The 27801-nt window shown below is 37.7% G+C and overlaps 1 protein-coding gene and 1 pseudogene across 2 annotated transcripts; both read left to right on the top strand.

Annotated features, from left to right (window-relative positions):
- The first annotated feature begins 797 nt into the window (after window positions 1-797).
- LOC149168701 (pentatricopeptide repeat-containing protein At1g73710 pseudogene) lies at window positions 798-8352 on the top strand (annotated as a pseudogene). Its single transcript, XR_016259760.1, has 2 exons — window positions 798-5036; window positions 5176-8352. The product of XR_016259760.1 is annotated as a pentatricopeptide repeat-containing protein At1g73710 pseudogene (transcript).
- On the top strand, window positions 4967-26196 carry LOC149168700 (amino acid transporter AVT6A-like). The gene is made up of 8 exons (XM_089424954.1): window positions 4967-5036; window positions 5176-5261; window positions 17137-17170; window positions 18749-19006; window positions 24006-24158; window positions 24472-24675; window positions 24791-25256; window positions 25344-26196. Exons 1-8 carry the CDS (start codon window positions 4967-4969, stop codon window positions 25486-25488), a joined length of 1416 nt encoding a protein of 471 aa, XP_089281080.1. The 3' UTR covers window positions 25489-26196.
- Window positions 26197-27801: the final 1605 nt, after the last annotated feature.

Genomic DNA, 27801 nt, shown 5'->3' with positions numbered 1-27801 from the left:
TTAACTTTATAAATAATATATATATTTTCTTCACCAATAATCCATTCAAATTATATAGATATGCGTATGTAGCATTTTAATTTCAAATTATATAGATGTGTATGTACTGTTTTAATTTAGAGCCCTACACGCTGCCAATCGACTTCACGGCACTACAGCCTAATCCCGCAGGGATACGATTCAGGCCGCGCAGAAGGTTTCCTTGTTACGAATCTCCGTTATCTGTTATTATTTCATTCATGTTTTGCCTTTGCCTATCAAACAGAAGAAATGCTAGCGCAGTCATTAGTAGATATCCCTTCTCCTTCGGCCCTAAACACGGGATATGTTTATCTTTATCCTTATTGCAATACACATCCCCGGAGTGCTAAGAAGAAACAGAAATACAAGCAACATTTTCAATCTGTACATGTTTCTCCAGGTACTGTAACTCCCAGATCATTTTTTATGTCTGGTGACAGTTGTAAAGGGGCGTCAACATTTCATTCAAGGTGCAAACCCATGAGATTACATTCCTCTTCCATTGAAAACAACGCATATCAATTTTAGAATCATGGTGACAAACCCTCAGAAGAAGAATTCATGAAGAATAAAAGTAATGAGTGCTTGGTATCAGGCCAATTAGATGAAACCCAAGATTTGTTGTTTAAGGAATTTTGTAATCTTTCAGAAACATAAATAGAGTGTGTTCAACATAAGGATGGATTAGGAACCATGGATGATTCAGAGAGTGATATTGCATAGTTTAGGGTGGAGGGAAGGGCTTTGGAGGGGTTTAAGTGCTTTGTTGATGTGGTGGGTAGGGTTGGGGAATGGTTTGAGGGGGGGACTGGAGACAAAAGTAAGGTTTTGCAAGGATTTAGGAGGGCAGTCGACGAAATTAGGGCTCGTAAAGGGTTTACCAACAGGATGGAATCTGGAAGTAGGAATTTTGATGTCTTTATGGAGGTCTCTAGAGACAAGGGGAGTGTTATTGAAAGGTTTCAAAGTAAGACTGGAATAGAAGGCAGAGTTTTGCAAGGGCGTGTTTTGGAGAAAGATGTTGATTTGCTCAAACATTGTTTGTTGCATAATTTACAGTGGTTTGAGGCAGAAGGAAGGGTTTTTGAAAGTCTCAAGAACATGAATGGACTACAAGGTGGGATTTTAGAAAGGGGGAATGAAGAGAGGAGGGCAACTGTTAGTAGTGAGTTCCAGCAGCAAAATTTGATGAATAATAGGACAGAATGTGGTGTTCTAGGAGAGTTAAGTCGCGGGACAAAATCGGAACCAAGGATTTATAATGCGAGAAAAAATGGCAGCAGAAGTTATGCAGGCGCCATTGGCATGCATATGGTGCAGAGTTTGGTGAAAATAGAGAAAAAATTGGAAGGAGGAAAAGATATGCCAACCTCTGTGGGAAGTCTGCAGGATAAGAAAAATATGAAAGAAACGATTTTGCAAGTTGAAGGTCTTAACTGCGTAAGAGAAAATTTTAACAAAGAGAGAAATACTGAAGGCCATCGTTATCCACCAAAACAGTCTCACAAGAGCACACTAGTAAAGTCAAGTTCAGGGTGCAGAAATGTAACAAAGAAAATGGAAACTAAAAGAAAAGGCTCACACAAATCGTATGGTGGGTGTATCCCAGCCATTTTGCAAGCTTTGGATTCTACAGAGAACATTGAAGAAGCGCTTGAACCTTGGGAAGCAAACCTCAGTGCAAAAGAGCGAAGCATTATCCTAAAGGAGCAGTGGGACTGGGAAAGAGCAGTTCAGATTTTTAAGTGGTTTCAGAAGAAAGAGTGCTATGAAGTTAATGTAATTCACTATAATATCCTGCTTAGAATTCTAGGAAGAGCACAGAAATGGGATCAACTGAAATTTTTTTGGGAAGAAATGGTTAAAGACAAGGTCTTGCCTACCGCCACTACCTATGGTACTCTTATAGATGTGTATGGGAAAGCTGGTCTCAAAGAAGAGGCTCTTCTCTGGCTGGATCGCATGATATCACAAGGTCTCTGGCCAGATGAGGTCATCGTGAACACGGTAGTCCATATTTTGAAGAAGGCAAGGGAATTTGAGAAAGCTGAACAGTTCTTCAGGGACTGGTCTTCTGGGAAAATCTTTGTAGGAAATACTACAAATGTTTGTTCATCTAAATCAGAGCCTGATCGACAGCAACAGAAGGATTTCTTCTATATTAGTCGTCGTTGTGAAGTAAAAAATCATTTTGAGGACCCAGTGGGTAAAAGGGACTGCTCTCCAAATAATTTTCCTGAAGGAGTGCTCATTAAAGGGTTATTAGATGATAAGTGCATGGATCCTTGCAGAGAGAATGATCAAGTTCAGAGGCCACGCAGTTCTTACATGTATAATACATTAATTGATACATATGGGAAGGCAGGCCGCCTAAAAGAAGCTTCCAAGTTATTTTCTAAGATGTTAAAAGAAGGAATAAGCCCAAATGTTGTAACATTCAATACCATGATTCACATATGTGGATCTTATGGATATCTTGACGAAGCAGATGCCCTTATGGTGAAAATGGAAGAGCTTCATTGCTTGCCTGACACAAGGACGTATAACACTCTTATAGCATTGCATGCTCAAAATGACAATATTGATAAAGCATTTTGTTACTTCACAAAAATGAAGGAAGCAGGACTCGTTCCTGATACTGTGGGTTGTCGAACTATTTTATATGCATTTTGTATTAAACACATGGTCAGTGAAGTAGAAGCTGTTGTCAGGGAGATGGATGGATTGGGCATTCATGTGGATGAGTACTCCGAATCAGCTGTTATTAGGATGTATATAGATCTGGGGATGCTTGAGAAAGCATGGGCATGGTTTGAAAGGTTCCATCTTGCTGGAGGAATGAGCTGTGAGTGCTATGCTGCCAATATTGATGCATATGGGGAACAGGGTTATTGGTTAGAAGCTGAAAAGGTGTTTAAGTGCAGTCAAGAAAGAGGCGAGGGTCAAACTGTATTAGAATTTAATGTCATGATCAAGGCCTATGGGATTGCAAAAGTCCATGACAAGGTTCTGAAGTTGTTTGAAAGAATGGAAGTTCAAGGGGTTTTGCCTGACAGATGTACATATGCTTCTGTCATTCAGACATTTGCAAGTTCAGGACTTCTAGATGAATCAAAACACTTTATTACCAAAATGCAGGAAGCAGGGTTTGTGCCTAACTGTTCATCATTTTGTGCTGTTATTGCCGCCTATGGAAGATTGGGTCGAGCTGCAGAGGCAGAGAAGATGTTTGAAAAGATGGTTAAAGCAGGTGTGGAGCCAGATGTTTTTGTTTATGGTGCCTTGATAAATGCATTTGCTGAAGCTGGATGTGTGGAAGAAGCTGTACGTTACTTTCAAATAATGCAAAATGCTGGTTTTGCAGGGAACTCTGTGGTGTATAGTTCTTTGATTAAGGTTTATAGTAAACGTGGTCTTTTGAAGGAAGCACAAGAAACGTACAAACGCATACAGGAATTGGGTGTTGAGCCAGATGCTTTTTTATCAGGCTGTATGCTTGACCTTTATGCTCGCACTGATATGGTGACTGAAGCACAAGAAGTGTTCAAAGTCTTGAAGGAAAAGCAGCAGGCAAATGAATTTTCTTTTTCCATGATGTTGTCCTTATACAAAAAGAATGGAAGGCTTAATGAAGCCACTGAAATTGCAAAGGAAATGTTAGAATCGGGATTTCTTACTAACGTTCTTTCTTTTAATAGTGTCATTAGCCTGTTCATTGCAGATGGAAGATTGAGAGAGGCTGCTGAAGTTTTTCATCAAATGTTAAAACTAAAGGCTTCACCCAATGAGAATACATACAAAACACTGGGCATTCTTCTGAAGAGAGGAGGCATTCCAAGAGAGGCAGTAGAGCAGCTCGATGTTGCACGTAAAAGTGGGCTTCCACATGGTATTCAGGCCTTGAGAATGACAATCTTTTCTGCAGTGGGGATGCATGCTGAAGCTTTGGAAGCTTGTGATGAACTGAGAGCTTCTGGGTTGGATTTTGATGTGTCTTCTTACAATGCTGTTATATATGCACTTGGTAGTGCTGGGAGGATTAATGAAGCTTACAAGATGTTCATGATCATGCAAGCCAAAGGTCTTGAACCAGATACAATTACTTATGCAAGTATGATAATTAGCTATGGGAAGCTAGGGTTGGTAGACGGTGTTAGGAGAATGTTTTACAAAATGAAACAGAAGGGTTTTCAGCCAAACGAATTCACGTTCAAGGCAGTTATAGATGCCTATAAAAGTGCTGGGAAGTTTTCTCTAGCCAGATTTGTTACCCAGGAGAGGGAGTTCATGCATCAGTTGCAAGATCATGGTCACGTTACATAAGATTATGCAGATCTGATTTCGAGCTTCATTTCATGTGCAAAGCTTTTAAAAGGAAGCTGGCATATCCTGTATTCATGCTGTTGTGTCTTTTAACATTTTGTAAAATTGTAACAGGTTATTTTTTTGGGAAATTTAAATCTATGCTCCTTGTATAGAGAAATTGTGGATAAAAGGGTACTAGTAGTTCTTTTAGTGTACAACATTGGTCATTCCCTCCTCCAATATAAATTAAGGCTTTGAAAACAGACTGCAAGCTTTGGGTTTTAGAAGTGGGAAGTTTTGATGTTTCCGCTTCACAATAATAAGAGCAATTAGGGTTTTGATATTTTAATTTGTATGACAAGAGAAAAGATGGGCATTATGGATGCTACTATTGTTGTTTTACCAGATAGATAGGTACTTGTATTCGACAGATACTGAATCTGACAATTTTTCTCTTCATATTCTGGTCAGAGATTAGTTACATCTCATTTAGCATAAAGCATTTCCCACTAATGGCTTCGTTCAGTATAGATTAAGGCTTTGAAGGCAGTCTGCAAGCTATGGGGTTTTGAAGTGGGAAGTTTTGATGTTTCTGCTTCACAACAGGAAGGGTATTCAGGGTTTTGATTTTTTAATCTGTATGACAAAAGCAGAGGAGCGCATTATGGATGCTATTATTGTTGTTTCAGAAGATCAATCAGGGTCATCAGGTAACTTGCTCTGTCTCTGGACAGCTTTTATTTATTTTTTCAGTTTTAACAACATTGCTGCATGTTAGAGTATATAACCCCTTTTTATTTCAGATGTGTTCATGTTATTGATTATGTTAGTTTTGTGATAAATGTGCAGACTGTAATGTCCTGTTTGGCACAAGCAAAGCAGCAAAATGGTTCCGAGGATTGACTAAGATGAGAAATGATCAACTTCCTTTCCAGGCAAAAGTCTTACCACAGAATTTGGATACCTGCCTAAAGGCTAAAACTTGGCAGAGTTGGAAATAATTTTTTAGTGATGTTCAAGGTATCAAGTACAAAAACTAAGGTACTTTTTGTTCGCAAGGGCTAACCAGCCTGCCATAGGGCATTAAATGCCCGTATGGAGGCAGCCCTTACCATGGATGTCCATACCCGAACCCATGCACCGGGTCACTTTTCAAACCTGCCCTCGCACCAAAATACAATTTCATTTTCACCATTCGGCACCCGCTCCCGTCGAACCTGCTCTGCAACCCATCTCGAGGAAACCAGCCGGCGCTGTGCACCCACCTCGCAGGTCCGCTCTCGTCAATCCAGGCATTCTGTGCGGTGTGAGGTAAAGTAACCTCCCTGCTTACAGAAAATTTAGGATCTATGCGAGTGTGGAAATAAAAAACGCTTCTGCTGTATATTTCCTTCTCCTCGCAGTTCAACACAGAACCTGTATTAACCCACAACCGTGAGTGCACAGCGCCACAGAACCTGTTTGTGCATGATTGTTAACCCGCAACCGTGAGTGCACAGCGCCACAGAACCTGTTTGTGCATGATTGGAGGAAAACATGATTGAACACATTGATCTGAGAAGACCGCCAGATTTAGGCCCACGTTTATGGCAAATAACAGGAAGTTTGTTTTCATTATCTTGGATACTTATGAAGTGTCAGAAGCCATTTATATAACTCCAAAAATCAATCAGCTTTATTTTTTTATTAAATTTTAAACTATTATCATGTAAAAATCTCCCTCAAACTGGATCAACTTAGATCTAAAAACTTCATGCCAATGCAGGCTTGGATCTGTGTAATAAACTAGGCAACGCTGAATCTCAACCACCACAGCCAGAAGATTACAGTGTTTGCCAAGTTTAGCATGCTTTAAGGTTCTGATATATATATATAAAGAAGCACAAAACCACTTCTGCCTGTTCACAAATTTGAGCACCATTTCAAATAAATGTCTTTAGAAAACAAGGTTTCAAAGATGTACTGAACAAAAAAAAAAAAATAAGCCCATGGAAAGCAGAATATCCAGAAACCTGAACAGAGCAACGGAACCAACAATACACATATCTAGACATATAGCACTTATTCTTGGATACAAGATTACAGTTTTTGCAAGTTTAGCATGCTTTAAGGTTCTGATATATATATAAAGAAGCACAAAATTCTGCCTGTTCACAAATTTGAGCACAATTTCAAATAAATGTCTTTAAAAAACAAGGTTTCAAAGATGTACTGAACAAAAAAAATAAAATAAGCCCATGGAAAGCGGAATATCCAGAAAGCTGAACAGAGCAACAGAACCAACAATACACATATCTAGACATATAGCACTTATTCTTGGATACTTATCAAGTGTCTTGAGCTGCTGACTCTCCTACTAGTTGTGAAGTTCATTGAGTTTTTCAACTTAAGCTTAGCATAGATTCATTTAACTTTAGCGCTGTCTATTAAACACCAAGCCTACCTTTTAAAAAAAACTATTCTTAAAAAAGCTTCCAGGGTTCAGATGGATCCATGCTACTTTGTTTTGTTTTGTTTTTTTTTTTTTTTTTAACCTCTTCTAGCATTGGCCCTTTTTTTACACCCAGACTAAGATCACCTTACTCCAATAGTAATGTATTTGATATGTTTCTGGCTGCCATTTCTAAGGAGTGCCAGCCCTTTACTGTTGATATGTTTTTGGCTGCCATTGTGCCTCTCTTCTACTGTATTTTGGGTTTGTTTTGAGAGGATACAGTCATCTATTTTCCTAAGTGAATGAAGTATATCAATTTGTCATAGTATATCCTCTCTTATATGCTCAGGCTATTGTATGAAGGAATATCAATTTGTCATAGTATATCCCTCTTATATGCTCAGGCTATTGTATGCATCATTCTATTATGACGTGATTATTTGTTTCTATTTTTGTGAACCATATTAGATGTTATCTCTTACAAAGGCGGGGTTTGAATTATTTTGTGTCTTTGTTATTTGAGCCACACATTATGTTATTCAGAAGGCCTTTGAATTACCAGCAAAACCACCAGCAGCAGGCACAACAGCATCCTAATCATGGAAATGAACCAGAGACAAAATATTTTTAAAAAATCTTGTTTGGATTTGACCTGAACCTTCCTTTGAGAGGCTATCTGCTTCCCCATTAAACCAGACCCTACTTCTCATCATTTTCCTCAATCTGGGAAGTTAGAATTTCAAACCAGCACGTCACACCATTATTAAGGAGATTGAGACAATATACAACAGAGATTTAACAGAAACCATTGTGAAGTCAACCTATACACAACTTGGACACCTGCATTTTTCAGAGGTATGCTAATCAAGCTCATTCCAAATTGTGACATTTGACCTTGATATTTTTCTGCTTTGGGCTTTTTCTGTTCTTCAATTTTTGAGTTAAAGAATGCACTCGAAATTTTGAAAGTTTGCAGCTGCCTCCTAGAATTCTCAAACAACACTTAAACTCAAGCAAAGAGTACATGCTACATTATCAGTTATCTAAATTGTTTTGTGCTTCATGTTTCCAGGAACTAAATCGCCAGGCATCACCTAGCAGTTTGCGTGGCAATCGACCACAATCTTGCGCCGATTATTAATTTTTTATGGCAGAATCATCATCTCCTTGCAGTTATAGTTGTCTTTTGATGTCCATGAAAGTGAATAAAATCAGCCTTTCCAAGTTTATTTGGAAAGCCATCTCACAGATTCTCTGGTCAGGGAGTCAACTGGTTTGTATAGGATGGTGACAAGGTGCAACAGGTGGAAGTCATAACTAATGAAGTCCTGTTCACACTAAGAATATATTAGATTTGTTTTCAGATGTTTAGTCTAACCTTAGATCACTTTCCTGCAGAACGATCTGGTTATTGTTATACCTTTTCGGCTATATTATGTATCAAGAGTTATCTATTCTTCGAAACAGAGCTATAATAGCAGTTCCATGGCTATTTGTGTTGTGAGCCTCCTCCAAGTGAGACACCCATTGCTTTGGAAAGCAGAGTTAGTGATGGAGTTTTTCAAATGTCATTGTAATTTGTAGCATATTTCACTATATTGATACAAAATTGTATTCTTTTAGTATATGCTTGGGAAGATAAGGCCTGTAAAGCACCATGGTTTTTCAACGAGTTTTTTTTGTAAAGTTTGATCTGTGTAACTAGCCATACGGCTAAGCAGTTATCTTGTCTATGGAGGATATTGGCAGCTTAATGGATCCTTGTTCTTCAATCAGTGACGAGGAGGAAAGACAGTATTATTGTAAAAGTTGCAATTATTATGGACATTACATAGATAACAACCCATATACCAAAGAGGGTCCAGAAGGCATTACACTGGATTTAAATCTAATGAACAAAAGCTTTAATATCATACTAATCTGGTCTCTGGGTGCACCATAATTTAATTCATTTAGTAAATGAACTGATTTAATCTGTTGTGATTTTGAAAATAGATCCAGAAGGCATTACACTGAAACATTCTGGATTTAAAATCTAATGAATAAAATTTCTAATATCACACTAATCTGGTTTTTGGATGCACCATAATTTAGTTCATTTAGTAAATGAACTGATATAAAATGTTATGATTGTGAAAACATAGTGATGTCATATGTAAACTAGCCTTGGCTCCAAAAAAACCATGAGCACAGGCCATCTCTAGGCCATTCACACAACCAATTTTACATCTCTATAAAAACATAGCTATACAACTATTCATAAGGCTTCAGGATATATGAATTAATCAAGCTGCTCACTGCTAGACTCTAATTAACATATAATATAGAAATAACCTTGACACCTTGATATAACTGAAAGTGATGCTTGTGATAATAGTACATGGGCTCCATAACATAGCATTCCACCTCTTTATGCATTACACGGGATCTAAAGATGAATTATATGGTACAGTGAGTAATCCTCCTTTTAAATATATTATTTATTACTCTCCTTTTAAATATATTATTTGACTTGGTCGGCGAGTTATTAATCCCCATTTTAGATATATTATTTGACTTGGTCAAATGTAAAGTGATATTCATTTTAAATTTGGAAGTTTTAAGAGAGCTTCGAACTCATTGTAACGTTTCTTTGGAAACGACTCTGCTTTACTTACTAGTTTGGATGTGAAAGATGCATGTACATAAGGGTAACGGAACGCTGTAAAGTTTACCTAAATTGCCATTGAGCAGGTAGTGGTGTACAAGTACTTGAGCTCTGAACAGTTTAGGGTTGTTGCTAGTTTTGGGTTGTTACAAATGGTAAGATTGATTAGTTTTGGCATGCTATTGAAGGGTTCTTGCCATAATGTGTGGATACTGAATGGAGCATTGTTCTAAATGTTTGATAACCTACTTTGTTCCATCGGGATTCTTGTAGTTGTTGTGTATATGTTAATAAGCATGGTATTTGTTACATCTTTCTTCGTTACACTTTGATGAATATGGATGGTGATGATGTACTTCCTTGTTATGGTTTATGGCATACTTTTTATGGTCGCACATCACCGTTGATTCCGGTGTAAAGTCAATAGTGAGTGTTCTTGATTAGATGATGAGCTATGGCCATTAGCTGAGTTAGACCTGTGGTAACGAGATGGCCAATATTATGGGGCATTACGCTTTAACTTTCTAGTTGTTATTGTTGGTGTCATTCTTGTAAATTGCAAAGCCTTGGTTTTTGGTTCCGGTGCTAAAAACATGGGACACTAGACTCTAGAGCATTTCTTGTGCTTGTAAGAAAGGTGTCCTAGTTGGAAGATTAGTGTGGGTGTGACGAACAAGGGACATGTCAAGAAAAACAAATGTCAAGAAAATGGGGGATTAAGCTTTTTGAAGCAGATTTTATCATTATGATTTTGACAAAGTTTATTGACTCCATATTTTTAATCTTTTAGGCAATTTTGAAAGATGAGCGTTTCTTCACTTGTGTTCTTTATTTATTAACTTTATTTATTAAGATTATGGCATCTTCAAAAGCATCATGGGCATGTAGGGCTTCATTGATATATGCGTACATTGCATCATTCTAGGGCAAACCATGTACCTAAGAAAATTAATTTCATACTAGGTTAGAGTTTGTCATTATTATGCATCAATGTTCCTAGGAGGGTTTCATGGTATGAAATTCTTCATCTCACATTAGATCACGCATCAACTATTTTCGGCTTGTCATCATATAGATATGGATATAGCTAGGGTTTGCATCAGAAATGACTTATACTTCTTAAATGTTGTGAAAACCAACAAACCAGATGTAAATAACCTTATTTTGTTACTTTCATTTATTCCCATGGCATCCATCCAGGTGGAAATCAACACTATTAAAGAGGTAGCATCTGAAACTTGAAATTAAAATTAAATTCAAACGGAGCTACAATAATCTTCGCTGAACCACTAGTAGGTTAAGAATAATTAGTTCACCTCAAATATAATGTACATAATTGGACACATGAATTCAGTTATAACATGATTGGACATCTAAGGTGAATGATATTACAAAACCAAAAAAAAGTACATTAACGAGTTCTTTACTGAAAGAACCACGGTATGAGAATCCCAAGAAAAATGACAACCATGGTGTATACACATAGTCGAGACCTATACTGATGCTGATCAATGTTTGCCAGTGGAATGAACGATGATCCTGAATCATCTCTGGCACCTGCATCTACACTTGAGATTGCTCCAACCATTAGATCAGTAGAGATTTTATGGATCTCCGCAAGGTGCTTTATCGAAAAAGAATTAAATCGAGCACTCCAGATTTTTGCCTCTCTGTAGAGGGGCTTCAAATTGTCTGCGCGAACATTGTAGATGCCTTCCATGTGATTACAGATTAAATCTGAGTTTGTCAGCACTGTTATGTTATTCACCCCATTGTGTTTTGCCTCTTTTAACCCCGCAACAAGTGTAATGTAGTATGCTTCGTTATTGGTTGTCTTTCCCTGCACTTCCCATATTCTATAAATCACATGATTTTTTGCCCCATTGTGAAGGACAAATTTTAAAGATGCTCAACCCGGATTTGGGCGGCATGATACTTCAATGCACAGTGTCCACTTTTCCACCATTCCGTGAGCTTAGAAGCACTGCATAGTGACAACAACAAAATAGATTCATGTTAGAATACTTTAATATGACAAAATATCCTGATTGAAATTGATTATTTTTATGCTACCTCAAGTTTGAATGCACATCCTTGAAAAATAACAGAAAATCAAATATCAGTGATAAGACTTTGGGCATAAAGAGTTAATAATGCATGCATGTTCACGAAAATGAGGATGTAGCATGACAAGAAGAAATGAATCATTTAAGACAAACCTTATCATGCTATCAAGGATTCTAAGGACTTCAAAATATCATCTTTTAGTAAGATTGACTAAAGAAACCCTAGAAAATGGTTTTTCCTGTTACATTTCCAAAAACATTGCTATATCCATTTTCAAAAACATTGCTATATCCAGCGATTCCAATTGCAATTCACTGTTAGTGTTTCAGAGCTATTGCTCACATCTTGAAAGAGGGATTGCATTGGGTGGAGGGTTCCAAATAGAGAGAACACTCCTATGCTTATCCAGATCACCATCAACAAGAGGCAATATCCAGGAAGTCAAATCATGTGTGCTAAATGTTTCCAATCTATGAAGTCAAATCATGTGTGCTAGCAGAATCTGCAATCCAAATCATAAATTGTTTAGCTTGGTTGCTGTCCATTCTGGATGTTCGCAGAATCTGCAGTACAAAACATAAATTGTTTGACTTTGCTGCTGTCCACCCTAGATGTTCGTAGAATTTGCAATTCAAAACTTTTGGGTGTTGTCTAATGACCCCAAAATTTTGTCCATACCATGAATTTCTGGACAATATCTTGTGAGAAAATTTTGGGGAAATCCGTGAGAGTGTTTAAATCGTTGTTTTGATGGCAGAAATGGATTGGCACCATAAAAAAAAGGCTTCGACACAGGCTGCTAAATATTGCACTGATATAACTATTATGATGATTGATGTTTGCATTGTCTGCAAGTTTAAAGAAATAAACTAATACCTCTTTGGCCAAGAGGGCATGGATAAGGAATTTCAAAAATTGGTGGAGGTTAAGTAGAAAGAAATTCATACCTATAGCCTCTGATGTTGTTACAGAGGAATCGGTTAGGATGCCATTAAATGTGAAATTCTTGTTGTCCACAAACTGAAGATATTCCCTTACTGGGTCATAGCTATAATTTGGCAAAATTAGCAGCAAATATTTCCAGCCCTGCAGAGTGTGCATCTTGTACAATACTTGTAGGTGCTTCTAAATACAAGTTTGTATCGACCGAGCAAATGTAGTCCTTTGGAACCATGATTCCAACAACAAATTTCCTCACAAATGCTAAGCTTTTTACGAGGGAACCATATGTTGCATTTGTTGATGGATCTACATCATATTTGCCAAGAAGCCACAATATTAGCTTTGTCTTTGTTTTTCTAAATTTTTGTACAATGTCTTGTAAAAACCAAATCTCAGTGGAAGAAATGTTGATCAAAGTCAATGATTTAGATACATATATCACAGAAGAGGACATGATTAAGTTCTGGTTTAAAAAAAAAACAGCGTACTGATACATATCAAGAAAAATGTAAGTATCCAAGATGATGAAAACAAACAAAACAGAGCATGAGAGAAGTCATTGGAAACAACACCCACAAAGCATATTTCTACTTTCTAGAAAAAAATAACTAAAAGTCCAACAATTGTGAAATGAAACAATAGATATTGACATTAGAAATATAAACATGTACATTCAACCAAACTGTAGCTGGTTGATATTGAGTTATGTCATCTGGTTGAAGCAATGGATAGATATTGTCAATGCATAAGAGCGGGACTAAAATGAACGAATTGCTGGAAAAAATGGAAGCATGAGATTCTTGTAGTAATTCAAATTTAGCAAAATCAAGAAATTCCACTTTGTGAGTACAGATTCCCTAGTTTAAATATCCATAAGATATAATATCTATTTGACTTTGGTCATCAAAGGTCACACTACATATTTTTTGCTATTATAAGAGGGCCTCAGAGAGCCGGTTAAAATAAATGTGTACCATGGCATTACTGCATGTAAAGTAGGCTCTTTATCTGTTTTTGGGTTACTGTCAATTAATAGTCCTGGTTTTATTTTGTCTCTGGTTTCATTTGAATATTATCAATGTTCTGACACCCCCACTTATGAAGTGTCAGAAGCCATTTATATAACTCCAAAAATAATTTTGTTGTGTGTACAGAGTATTGAGAGCCTTCTGCCATTTCTATTTGCTAAGAGTAAAGCCATCTCAATATGGAATCCCAAAAGTCGCAAGCCTTTCCTTCCATGAAGTGATTGCAGTCACATACATTCGATTGCTATTTTATATGTTCAAGCACAGCAGTGCAAAATGAAAAGATAAGTAGGCAGGAGAGGGATAAAAGTAGTTGAGGGCAGGAGAACCTGGTTTAAGATTCCTTTGAACAATTAACAAGACACTAAAGGTCACAACCTTTGGTGAATAATGATACCACCTAAGACACTATAAAAAAAATGGGATTGAAACCATTAGGTATCCATCCAAGAAGCGTTTTCCCATGTGATCTCTACTCAAGGAGAGTGAATACCTCAGTTGCCCACAATACTTAAAGAAGGACGAATGTTGGAGCATGAATGGTTTCTATAGTCTACTAGAATGCCAAGTATCTACTCAAGTAAGAGGATGGTTTCTTTTGTGATTTTCGTACCTTGTGTAGGACTGTTGAGCGAGGGTTTTGGAGGTATCCTCTGTCTAGTTTGTGCCCTAGTTTATAGCTTCTTTTATGCAAAAAAATTCACCATAAGTCCGTCGCTATGCGGCCTAGTTTTTTGCATTAATCATGAGGAACGAGACCCTTAACAGGTGACATGCTACTGTGATATGTCTCTGCAATAAGGACACATGACTTAAGGATTTAGCACATGTATTTTAGTGAGGAACAGGGGCCAAGATATTGCTCAAATTGTGGCAGAACAAAGCATGTTGGGACTGTCTATTGGATTGTATTGAAGTGAAGGCTAGTGGGAAGAATCAAGGAGAAAGGTCTGTTTAATAGGCTGATTGGGTAGCGTGTGAATAAGCCCTAAGTTTCATGCAATTTGGGGAGAAAAATTGCGGATGTTTGGGTTGTTTCTTGATGCCTATGATCATCCTCTTTCGTGATGAAAGGGGTTGTGTTGGCAGAATTGGTACAACCCTAAGTATAGTGATAAAGTAGTTGCCTTATCACTGTTGTGTTGGCAGATTTATGTGCCTCTTGGAACAACTAAACAAGCAGTAAATTAGTTGTGAATGCAAAAACCTTGGGACTTGTACCTTGAGAAATTTGATACCTCTCAACATACATATTACAAACATACATGCAAAGTTTGAAGGATCCCCTTTACTTGGGATGTAGAATGTCCTGCTTGGAACAAAATGTTAATCAGTGGCGTGTGCTGTAACCATTGGATTTAGTAACTTGAGAGATTTGATGCCTCAACATAAAACAGATATGGGATAAAGATCAATCTATGCTATATATATATATATATATATATATATATGAAATAACACACAAGGAGTTGGCATTGTATTTACTTTTGCTAGGGTTTTTTACTGTTACAGACACGTGCATATACTTACATGAAGAGTTGATGTATCCTTCCTAATTGGGCTGTATAATATTTTTCTCAGCACATTTATTTCGTGATATGTTTGCTTCTAACTGAATTGATGCAAAAACAAGTAAGTTTGCACTCTAATTGAGTTGAAAATATTGGTTGACTGGTTTATTTATTTGCCAGGTATTATCCATACCATTATGCTCCTTTTGCCTCTGATCTTATGGGTCTCAGTCAGTTAAAGATTACATTTATTCTTCGGACTCCATTCAAGCCATTCAATCAGTTAATGGGAGTTCTTCCATCTGCAAGGTACTATACTAATATGACTTGTTAATTTTTTGCTATATTACTATTCAACTTCTTTGTGTGTGTCAAAATGTTGTTGACTAAGACATCGATATGGTTGCAGTGCAAATGCACTTCCTGAGCATCACAGGCCATTAATGACTGAACCAAATTCACCTATCATTGACTTTTATCCCATTCATTTTACTTAGGAAATCCATAAATCTGCCAACACAACCCCTTTCATCACGAAAGAGGATGATCATAGGCATCAAGAAGTAACCCAAACATCCGCAATTTTTCTCCCCAAATTGCATGAAACTTAGGGCTTATTCACACGCTACCCAATCAGCCTATTAAACAGACCTTTACCCACCAACCTTCAACACTCCTTTCTCCTTGATTCTTCCCACTAGCCTTCACTTCAATACAATCCAATAGACAGTCCCAACATGCTTTGTTCTGCCACAATTTGAGCAATATCTTGGCCCCTGTTCCTCACTAAAATACATGTGCTAAATCCTTAAGTCATGTGTCCTTATTGCAGAGACATATCACAGTAGCATGTCACCTGTTAAGGGTCTCGTTCCTCATGATTAATGCAAAAAACTAGGCCGCATAGCGACGGACTTATGGTGAATTTTTTTGCATAAAAGAAGCTATAAACTAGGGCACAAACTAGACAGAGGATACCTCCAAAACCCTCGCTCAACAGTCCTACACAAGGTACGAAAATCACAAAAGAAACCATCCTCTTACTTGAGTAGATACTTGGCATTCTAGTAGACTATAGAAACCATTCATGCTCCAACATTCGTCCTTCTTTAAGTATTGCGGGCAACTGAGGTATTCACTCTCCTTGAGCAGAGATCACATGGGAAAACGCTTCTTGGATGGATACCTAATGGTTTCAATCCCATTTTTTTTTATAGTGTCTTAGGTGGTATCATTATTCACCAAAGGTTGTGACCTTTAGTGTCTTGTTAATTGTTCAAAGGAATCTTAAACCAGGTTCTCCTGCCCTCAACTACTTTTATCCCTCTCCTGCCTACTTATCTTTTCATTTTGCACTGCTGTGCTTGAACATATAAAATAGCAATCGAATTATGTGACTGCAATCACTTCATGGAAGGAAAGGCTTGCGACTTTTGGGATTCCATATTGAGATGGCTTTTTACTCTTAGCAAATAGAAATAAGTATCCAAGATAATGAAAACAAAAAAACAGAGCATGAGAGAGAGTTTATCATGTTCTTTTGTGATTGCCTATGTTTAAATAATTAGCTTCTTCTCCTGCTCATAATACCAACAATGATTTATTATAAATTTTTTAGTTTTGTTACACAATGCATTAACACATGAGAAGAAAAGTTAAATTATTAAGATACAAACTTCCTGTTATTTGCCATAAACGTGGGCCTAAATCTGGCGGTCTTCTCAGATCAATGTGTTCAATCATGTTTTCCTCCAATCATGCACAAACAGGTTCTATTTGAAAAAGCACATCACTGTTTACTAATTTGAGGGGTCACATTTCTATTTCAAATTCAGGTTTCCGTTTCCCCATATCATGCAGCGTAGTTATAGAGGTATTTCTGCTTCACCAAATTTCGTCATCCAACATTTTCCTTGGTCGTCCATGGCCACATAGTAGGTGTATTGTCTCTTCCATCTTATTTAGAATATTTCTGTTAAATCTATGTTGTATATTGTCTCAATCTCCTTAATAATGGTGTGACGTGCTGGTTTGAAATTCTACCTTCCCAGATTGAGGAAAATGATGAGAAGTAGGGTCTGGTTTAATGGGGAAGCAGATAGCCTCTCAAAGGAAGGTTCAGGTCAGATCCAAACAAGATTTTTTTAAAATATTTTGTCTCTGGTTCATTTCCATGATTAGGATGCTGCTGTGCCTGCTGCTGGTGGTTTTGCTGGTAATTCAAAGGCCTTCTGAATAACATAATGTGTGGCTCAAATAACAAAGACACAAAATAATTCAAACCCCGCCCTTGTAAGAGATAACATCTAATATGGTTCACAAAAATATAAACAAAATAATCACGTCATAATAGAATGATGCATACAATAGCCTGAGCATATAAGAGGGGATATACTATGACAAATTGATATTCCTTCATACAATAGCCTGAGCATATAAGAGAGGATATACTATGACAAATTGATATACTTCACCTAGGAAAATAGATGACTGTATCCTCTCAAAACAAACCCAAAATACAGAAGAAGAGAGGCACAATGGCAGCCAAAAACATATCAACAGTAAAGGGCTGGTACTCCTTAGAAATGGCAGCCAGAAACATATCAAATACATTACTATTGGAGTAAGGTGATCTTAGTCTGGGTGTAAAAAAAGGGCCAATGCCAGAAGAGGTAAAAAAAAAAAAAAAACAAAACAAAACAAAGTAGCATGGATCCATCTGAACCCTGGAAGCTTTTTTAAGAATAGTTTTTTTTTAAAAGGTAGGCTTGGTGTTTAATAGACAGCGCTAAAGTTAAATGAATCTATGCTAAGCTTAAGTTGAAAAACTCAATGAACTTCACAACTAGTAGGAGAATCAGCAGCTCAAGACACTTGATAAGTATCCAAGAATAAGTGCTATATGTCTAGATATGTGTATTGTTGGTTCTGTTGCTCTGTTCAGCTTTCTGGATATTCTGCTTTCCATGGGCTTATTTTATTTTTTTTGTTCAGTACATCTTTGAAACCTTGTTTTTTAAAGACATTTATTTGAAATTGTGCTCAAATTTGTGAACAGGCAGAAGTGATTTTGTGCTTCTTTATATATATATCAGAACCTTAAAGCATGCTAAACTTGGCAAAAACTGTAATCTTGTATCCAAGAATAAGTGCTATATGTCTAGATATGTGTATTTTTGGTTCCGTTGCTCTATTCAGGTTTCTGGATATTCTGCTTTCCATGGGCTTATTTTATTTTTTTTGTTCAGTACATCTTTGAAACCTTGTTTTCTAAAGACATTTATTTGAAATGGTGCTCAAATTTGTGAACAGGCAGAAGTGATTTTGTGCTTTTTTATATATATATATCAGAACCTTAAAGCATGCTAAACTTGGCAAACACTGTAATCTTCTGGCTGTGGTGGTTGAGATTTAGCGTTGCCTAGTTTATTACACAGATCCAAGCCTGCATTGGCATGAAGTTTTTAGATCTAAGTTGATCCAGTTTGAGGGAGATTTTTACATGATAATAGTTTAAAATTTAATAAAAAAATAAAGCAGATTGATTTTTGGAGTTATATAAATGGCTTCTGACACTTCATAAGTATCCAAGATAATGAAAACAAACTTCCTGTTATTGCCATAAACGTGGGCCTAAATCTGGCGGTCTTCTCAGATCAATGTGTTCAATCATGTTTTCCTCCAATCATGCACAAACAGGTTTTGTGGCGCTGTGCACTCACGGTTGCGGGTTAACAATCATGCACAAACAGGTTCTGTGGCGCTGTGTACTCACGGTTGTGGTTTAATACAGGTTTTGTGTTGAATTGCGAGGAGAAGGAAATATACAGCAGAAGCATTTTTTATTTCCACACTCGCATAGATCCTAAATTTTCTGTAAGCAGGGAGGTTACTTTACCTCACGCCGCACAGAATGCTGGGATTGACGAGAGCGGACCTGCGAGGTGGGTGCACAACGCCGGCTGGTTTCCTCGAGACGGGTTGCAGAGCATGTTCGATGGGAGCGGGTGCCGAATGGTGAAAATGAAATTGTATTTTGGCGCGAGGGCAGGTTTGAAAAGTGACCCAGTGCCAGCTCGGAGGTGGTGGGTCCCGCGTTCCCGGAAAGAGAATGACGCGATGGGGACGGCCGACCGGATTGTTTATGGCATGACGATGGATGCGGCATTCGATTATGGGTTCGGGTATGGACATCCATGGTAAGGGCCGCCTACATACAAGCATTTAATGCCCTATGGCAGGCTGGTTAGCCCTTGCCCTTTTTGTTTGGTTGCATTTTGAATGCTAAAGATCTGGATAAAGTTCTGAAATCGAGTCATCTTTCAGTCCTTGTGAGTTGAAAAAGTATTTTTATTTGATTACAAAATCATGTACTGGGAACAAATTATTTATTTCTCCTCTGTTATTTGTTTTCTGCTTCTGATGGCTTTTGAAAAAATCTCACTCCCTTTGTTGTTATAACAATCGATCATAATCAGTATTTTCTGTTTGAGGAGACCAATTTGTTGGAAGATTATGGAAAGGGATGCTACATAAGGTAAATTACCAGTTTATCACTGCCTTTATTCAGTGATATTTCCCAAGTTGAATCTTGGTAAATATGTGATAGTCCCTTGCTTTTAATCACTGAATCCAGTGTTTGAATTTGAGTATGTTTCTGTTCATCTGACTTTAGCTCATAATTGCATCGTGTTTAATATGTTGGAGATCGAGGGAGACCCTCGTACCTTGTGAAGAGTTTAACTATTTGCAATCATTGATTTAGAAGCAGTCCATTGATATTATTTTTACAGGCTTCTGTTAGAAAGGAATCAAGATAAGATGAATTGAAAAGTAATTCAATCTAAACATTGTAGGTTATGCATTTTAGGTCACAGGCTGAATTAGCCCAGTTTTGAGGGTAATATCCAAGGATAAATAGTATATCGTGTGGGAATATTTAAGCATGTATGTTACAACTAGAGTATTTTAAAAGTACTGCTTGAATTGAAACTTCAACCCAATTTTTGCATTGTGAGCAGTTTAGCAAGCTGAAACACTAACAACTTGTTTCTGTTTAACAAAGTTGAAGTGTTCTATGAAGCATACATGACTTGACATGCTTTATTAGTGTCTCTTTTTTCTTAGATTCCTTTCATTTTTGTTTGAATGGTCAATTATCTGGTGCAATGTTACTTGGGAGCAGGAGCGGGAGCGAAAACGGGAGCGGGAGCGACCATTTTCAGAAGCTCCTGGTTTGGGAGCGAATCCGGGAGCGATTTTTTAAAAATATATATATATTTTATATTTTTAAATTTTTGATACATATATGTCAACAAAAACATGTAGAATGATGAAATAGACATAAAAAACATAAAAAAACATAAATTGATCATTGAACCATATCACATCAATCATCTAGAAATTATAATCGTCATCAACCATGTCCACAAGTTAGTAAAATACATATTACAACTGCAACATATTGAGTCTTATAAATCATGATTCATCAAATTCAATATTAAAGTTTCAACTTCAAGCTTTCAGAATTGAAAATTCAATAACATTTATCATCATTGATCACCAAAGTTGTACTTGTAAGCCAAGTTTAACCATTACAAGAAGTAATATCGAAGATATTTCTAAGTCCTAACTTCTAATTGTTAACATGATATGAAATGTTAAAAATTTATAAAATGAAACATGAATAATGAGATGAAATGAAACAACTTTAGTCTTTCACAAAGCATGATATTCATAATTCACAATCATTACCAATGAGTTATAATTGCCAAGGCCCAACTTCAAACTTCAAATTTTCATTGTCACAGTGATATAATGTTTACAAAAAATATCATAATGATATGAAAGAGTCAAGAGTCAAGAGTCAAGGACTCAAAACTCAACAGTTATGAAAACTAAAGTCTAATAGAAACTAAAAAAGACAAGTGAACTGTAAATCTACAAGTGGCCCTTGCCACGAGAGTCTCCAGGAGTATAAGCAGGTCGTGGTGGTCTTCTAGGAGTCTCCCGCACAGACCGACGACCAGAACTAGAACCTCCACGCGAGGGTGTCGATGGAGGTGGCATGGCTGCTGCAGCTGCTTCATTTTCATCCCTTACAAGCTCCTCTTCTAGTTCTTCAATATGTACAATGCCATCCTCCAAATTGTCGTCCTCAGGGTGATTGTCCCAAATTTTATATGTGGGATCTTCATTAGCCCGATCACAGTAATGGCTCAACAACCTCAAGTTGTAGTGCACATAAACCAAGCTTTCTGCTCGGTTTTCGTTGAGTCTGTTTCTTTTCACATTATGTATATAACTGTAGGTGCTCCAACACCTCTCTGCAGAAGAAGAATTTACAACCTGTGAAAGAACTTTTTTTGCCAATTTTGGCAAAAGTCCGTGGCCGCCATATGTTTCCCACCATGTGAGAGAATCAAATTTATCTTTGTCGTCCATTGCATGGAAGTTACCATACAAACCAGTGCCACTGAAGTATCTGCCTATTTCAAGGCGCACAACTGCACATTCCTCCCTGTCAGGCACCAACTTTTCTAATGCTTCCAGATATCCTTTAGTTACCTCTTGATCTAAATGGGGTTTGGTCCTAACCCCACCCCCTGCTGCAGGTTGGCCCAACCAAGATGTAGAGTAGTATTTTGGCGTAAGGATATACGCCAAGCAATGTAGTGGAAGGTTAAGCCTATTCCACCGTTCACACACACAATCATGAATCAGTTTGTACAAGTTGGGATCTTTATTATGAACAATGTCTTTTATTTCCCCCAACATGGTATCCATTTGCTCATACACCTCGCCAATCACTGGTTTGTCTGTATCTGCAAACCGAATCATGTGATAAATTGGCTTGGTGAAATCCAATACCTGCCTCACAGTTGTCCAAAACTGCCCATCAAGAGCGGCCTCCTCCACCGTTTCAAAACCTGCCATGTCAGCTACATTTGTAGCCCTTTCCTTTAACACCTGCCAATGTGGACTTGATACCATGCTAGCTAATGCCTCTCTTACCTTCAAAAGGCGCCTGAAGGTGAGGTAATAGCTACCAAATCTAGTCCTCGCAATCTTCAGCAAATCCAATCTCGAGTGACTGCGGAAAAGGCCATGGGTATTGCTATGATTTGTAATAAATTTTATCATTTGTTTTCCTTTCTTGTACAAATCACCAATCCATTGGTATTGTTCATTTTTGTTTTTGACAATATCATGCAACAGAAGGTTCAATGTATGAACCAAACATCCAGACCAAAATATGTTCGGGTATTTATCCTCAATAATTGCTCCCGCTGCCTTACAATTAGGAGCATTATCAGTGATGACTTGGATGACATTGTATGGGCCAATACGCTCAATTGTTTCAAGTAATGCTTCTGCAATGTTGATAGCGGTCTTGAACTTGTCTGAGTAATCATGTGCAGCTAGAAAGATGGGACCACTAACAGACACAGCAAGAACACTTATCAATGGCTTGCCTTTTACATTTGTCCATCCATCAGATACAATGGACACCCCATTGTCAGTCCAAGAACTTGTCATTTTATTCAAAGAATGTGATATTTTTGCTTTTTCATGATCAAGGCCAACAGTTCTTGCCTTGTCATACCCAGGGCTCTTGTATCCTTTAGGGGCATCATTTATGGCAGAAACCATTTCGTGCCAATAAGGTGAGCGTAGAACATTGAATGGTATCCCACATGCATAGAGGAACCTGTAAACTTTTGAATCCACATCATTCCTACACCCCTCATCAAGGAAATCTGATATGGTTCTACACCTTAAAGATGATGACCCTGTGCCTCCATGTCCATATCCACTGCCTTGGGAGGATGCTGAAGGAGTTCTTTGTGATTGTGAGCTTGGTTCAAAGAAACCCCTTGATCTTTTTGTTCTGTATTGGGCGTCCTCCTCTTCCTTTATGTATTTGGCTCTATCTGCTGTTGACACCGCTGCACAAGTTTTGATTCCTACTTGTTTCTCCCCATCCCATGGCCTTTTCCCGCAGAGGTGTCTTATAGCACGGGTGTATGAACCTGTGTAATCAGTGTTGCAATGGGGGCAATGAAATTTAGTGGTTCCACCCCCTCTCCCTGTTTCAGCCCTGTGAACATATTTCCACAATGGAGTTTGGTCTTGTTTAGTTTTTTGAGGGTCATGTTCACCCTCCTCCACCTCCTCCTCACTGGGGTTTTCACCCATTTGACTTCCTCCGGCTTCTTCATCCACCTCTTCAGTTTGAGGCCCCCTCCATTTCCTACTCTCCACCACCATAATAACCATAAAAGGGATCAGGAAGAGGAAAATGCCAATAAATATCCCCAGGTCCATGGTGTTTGATGTTTGTAGGGTTTTGAGTCTTGAATCTGCAAATTAATTTAATTTATTGGGATTAATTCATTTAATTTATTAATTTAATTTAAATACATGATTTTTAAACAGTTAAACTCAAACAACTAAATTAAATCAACTAAATTAACTACCTAACCAGCTAAACTAACTAGATTACTAAGTTACTTACCTCTGCAGGCTTGCTCCTCGCTCCTCAGCACTTCCTCTTCGCTCCAATGCTCTTGCTCCAGCTCCAAACTTGCTCAATGAAGTGATAATGGATGTTTTTTTGGCCCATTGGCCTTATAAAACAAAAAAAAAATTCTAAAATTTTTAATTTTTTCGGGTTCGGCGGATTTTTTTTTTCCGCCGAACCGCTCCCGGCCCGGCCCAATTCGCTCCCGGAGCGTTTTTTAATGCCCGAGAGCGATCAGGGAGCGATCGCTCCCCGATCGCTCCCGGGCATTAAAAAACGCTCCGGGAGCGCGGGAGCGATCGCTCCCTGAGTCGCTCCCTAACAGACCAGGGAGCGTAATTTTTTTTACAGGAGCGATTTTGGGAGCGCGCTCCCGCCCGGAGCGCGCTTCGGGAGCGGGTTCGAGGGGGGGGGGGCGCTCCCCCGCAACACTGATCTGGTGCCTTTGGGCATGATTCCTATCTTATATATGGCTTTGAATTAGAAATCTCTATGTCTGATGGGGGTGTTTTCTTGATTTGGGCAGGCAATGTGCTATCCGGAACATCATCAAATGGCGTGCATCATGCTGGTATACTTGAAGAATGGTTTGGATTTCATTGGTGGAATGGACGTGTTCCGATCCTAGTTCTCACCATAGTCCTTATTTTAGCTCTGTTGGTGTCTTTCAAGAGAGTGGGTAAGTCTGCTTTGCTCATCCTGATAAGCATTTTTTAGCACTGATTTTCAGAAATATCATATTTCATTTGGGCCTTTTCAGGGATTTAAATGTCTAGAAACTGTTGTAATTATATGAGGGGATTCAACATATCTTAGGAATGTCACATACTGATGGCATCTGCTTAACGATTTGTCTGACTTTTCATGTTGCCCTGTTAGAAATGGCATATGGCATATACATTCAAGGATGTGGATCATGGGTTATTCCTTAGGAGTTGTGATGTTCAAATCTTCATGCCTACATTGATGTGTTCATTTCCATGAATTTGCAGATTCTTTGAAATTCACTTCTGCATTATCAGTTGCACTCGTTGTTGTATTTGTTGTGATTACGGCTGGTATTGCAATTGTAAAGTTGTTCAGTGGCACCGTCAAAGCACCAAGATTGTTACCAGATATTGTGGATTTTACTTCGTTCTTGAAGCTTTTCACTATGGTACCAGTTATTGTGACTGCTTACATCTGTCATTACAATGGTATGGATTATTTTCCTCCATCTTTGGTCCTGCAGTGTAGTATCTTAGAGTTCATTAGTTGAATTTGCATTTAAAATTATGTTATAATGAATTGTGATGTCTTTGTGCCATGCAGTTCATTCCATATACAATGAACTTGAGGACCCTTCAGAAATGCAGCCCATTGTTCGCACATCATTGGCATTGTGCTCAATTGTATACATAAGTACAAGCTTTTTTGGCTTTCTTCTATTTGGAGACCAGACCATGGATGATGTCCTGGCCAATTTTGACACCAACTTGGGAGTTCCCTACAGTGTTGTGCTGAATGACATTGTTCGTGTGACCTATGTTGTACATCTGATGCTGGTCTTTCCTCTCATTTTTTTTTCCCTGAGACTTAATCTTGATGGGCTTGTCTTTCCAGCGAAAAAGCATCTTGTTTTGGATAATAAGAGGTTCATTTTGATCACTGCTGGGTTAATTGGAATCGTTTTCCTTGGGGCATCATTCATACCAAGTATCTGGGATGCATTTCAATTCACAGGGGCCACAGCAGCAGTTTGTATTGGGTTCATCTTCCCAGCTTCCATTGCTCTCAGGTAGAAAAAAAGTTGTTTTTCATTTCTGGTTTCGTCTTTCACCTTGCTTGTATGTAACTTCTAACCTCAATTATTTTTTAATTGCAGAGACACCCATGGAATCTCAACCAGGAAGGACATATTTATTGCATTGTTCATGATTTTTCTGGCAGTGGTTTCAAGTTCAATTGCTATAGTGAGTGACATTAATTCTTTGTTCAACAGAAAAGAGGAAGGCCCTCCACGATCTTGAGAATGATTTTTTATGAGCAGGTGGTGCACATACATATAAAGATTATTTGGAACAGAACCGAGAAAAGAACGCTGATTTGGGAATTTGCTTGTAGAATTGGTGGATAAACTTTTGTAAAGCCTTGTATCATCCTGCCATGGTCGCTCGGCCTTCTAGTTAAAGATACTACTGTATTTGTAGTTGTAAACATTGAAAAGGAATATAGTTGATCTCGCATCAATGATTGAGCGATTCAACTAATCATCCATGAATAGTTGAGAGCCTGTCAAGCAGAAGATTGAAGGTCTGGTTTCTGTCAATAATACTCAACCTCACATAAGTTTGAGGTGCACCAAAATGCATCCCACTGCGTGTGATGATTCCATTGCTCTTCAATAACTTCTCACAATCTTCATCCTCCTTTCCTTCACATTTTAGCCCTGCAAAAGCTGCATTGATACAGACGGCCAGAGTAAGAGTAATTAGTCCATTTTGCCAAGTATTTTCATTTCAACCATTTAAAGTAGAGACATCAACTCAGTTCCACCATTCATTGATGTCTCTACTTCAACAGACAGATAGACCCATTTGAAATATACATACCTTACATGACATGCATAAGTACCAGTCAAACTCCAAGCCATTGAGTACACACATGCACACAAAAACAAGCATACACATACAGACCCAGAGAAACAGAGTACAAGGTCTGCCAACATTCAAGTTACAAGTGAGAAAGAAGAGGTAGCACAGAAAATTGCATATAATTGTAAAAGAATCAACATTACTTACCCAATCCGACTTCCTGCATGACCTGTACTTTTAGATACCGTGAACAGCATAAGATCTTGATCTGCAGGAGCAGTGATAGAGGTGTAATGTGGCCAGTGATAGGCTAAATCGTAGAGAAAAGTGGATGTTGGGTTCAAGCAAGCTAGTAATGGAAGAGAATAACAAAGCTAAAAAGTTGTGAGGTAAGAGACGAATGAATGTTAAAAAAAATAGAACTAATACAAAACTAACTGACCTGAAAGAAATTCAGTGAAATCTTAGTGGGAATGCCAAGATCCATGGATTAGATCCGATGAAGTCTTTTTATTGAAACAAGGGTTCCAAATCAATTCAAAATTGAAATAGGGAGACTGAGGAGAGAGTGCCAATCTAGATCTAGGTGGGAAGGTATACTCCAAAGGAAGCAAATCTGAACTTCATTTAAAAAAAAAACTAGTGAGTGATCCAATTAGCTTAGAAATAAATAAAATTTAATGAAGAAACAAGTCTAAATCAATACTCTGATAAAAAAATGATGTATTTCTAATCCTCTCAACAAATGAACCTAGTTGACAAATGCAACAACCTGAAAAGAAATTAAACCAAAAACAAATGATAATTAGAGAATACAATAACATTAAGGGAAAATGACTTACTTTGTTGCAGTGGCCAAATCTGGGTTTAATTTTTTTTTATCTCAGGTAAGTAACAGAGATTATTTCTCCAAGAAACATTATGGTTTCATTGACAACAAAAAGAGGTTGGTGGAGAAATGTATTATTTACCAATAAACGAGAAACGTGTACAGAATCACAGCATTGGTAACTTAACAACCAGGTCGATGCAATGAAATTATATTGAGATCCATGTTTGATATCCAGCACTCATATCGCCTCATTTTTGGTGAGTTTTGTTTTTCCACGAGTCAAAAGTTCCACTCTTTCTTATTGTTTATTTGAAAAGAGATAATCAGCCAGAACTCCAAAAATAAATTCCACAGGCAAAGTTCGCCTCCAATAAACAGAACTCTGACTTCCATCATAATTCAAACTAGATTTAAGGCCAAATTTACTCAGGAAAATAGGGCAGTTTGAATACTATTTATCCTGAGCTCAACACACTTTTCCTTGACTTTTAACTACCCACTGAATCTATTTAAATATATAGAGGTGCCTTGTGTGTGGTAAGAAATATGAAGAAACAAGACATTGGATTATCTAGAAAAGATCTGTAAGGCAATCTAGGAAGAAACATGACATCGGATTTGTTTAAAGAAGATATGTTCGGCACTTATTTAAGACTGAAGAGGTGGCTTGTCTGTAGGGAAATCTGATTATATTCAAAGCATTGTGATCAGACTGGATCTTATTAGCCATCCACAGTTTTAAAGTTTGAAAGTCTGAATTGGTTAATATGTAGATATGCATGGCTTAATCTTTCAAACAAGCATATGACTATTCACAAGATTTAGAGAGATAAAATTCCGAGATTTATGAAAAGCAAACCCATGAAATCATTTGCCAAAGATGTTTCCATTAATCAAGAACATGATATTGGAAGGCT

This window comes from Pinus tabuliformis, chromosome 4_2 (genome assembly GCF_031772625.1).
Source record: "Pinus tabuliformis cultivar Carrire ecotype Pingquan chromosome 4_2, CPIR1, whole genome shotgun sequence".
NCBI classification, from domain to species: Eukaryota; Viridiplantae; Streptophyta; class Pinopsida; order Pinales; family Pinaceae; genus Pinus; species Pinus tabuliformis.
The sequence above is the reverse complement of the archived record's forward strand: the minus strand, read 5'-3'. Positions and strand labels throughout refer to the sequence as shown.

Bases quoted from the DNA above. Each gene is read 5' to 3' on its own strand.
- LOC149168700 (XM_089424954.1), top strand. From the start codon at position 4,967: ATGACAAAAGCAGAGGAGCGCATTATGGATGCTATTATTGTTGTTTCA. The intron at 17,171-18,748 runs GTAATTCAAAGG...GGTTTAATACAG, and splicing joins TGCTGCTGGTGGTTTTGCTG to GTTTTGTGTTGAATTGCGAG. The intron at 24,676-24,790 runs GTATGGATTATT...TGTGCCATGCAG, and splicing joins TTACATCTGTCATTACAATG to TTCATTCCATATACAATGAA.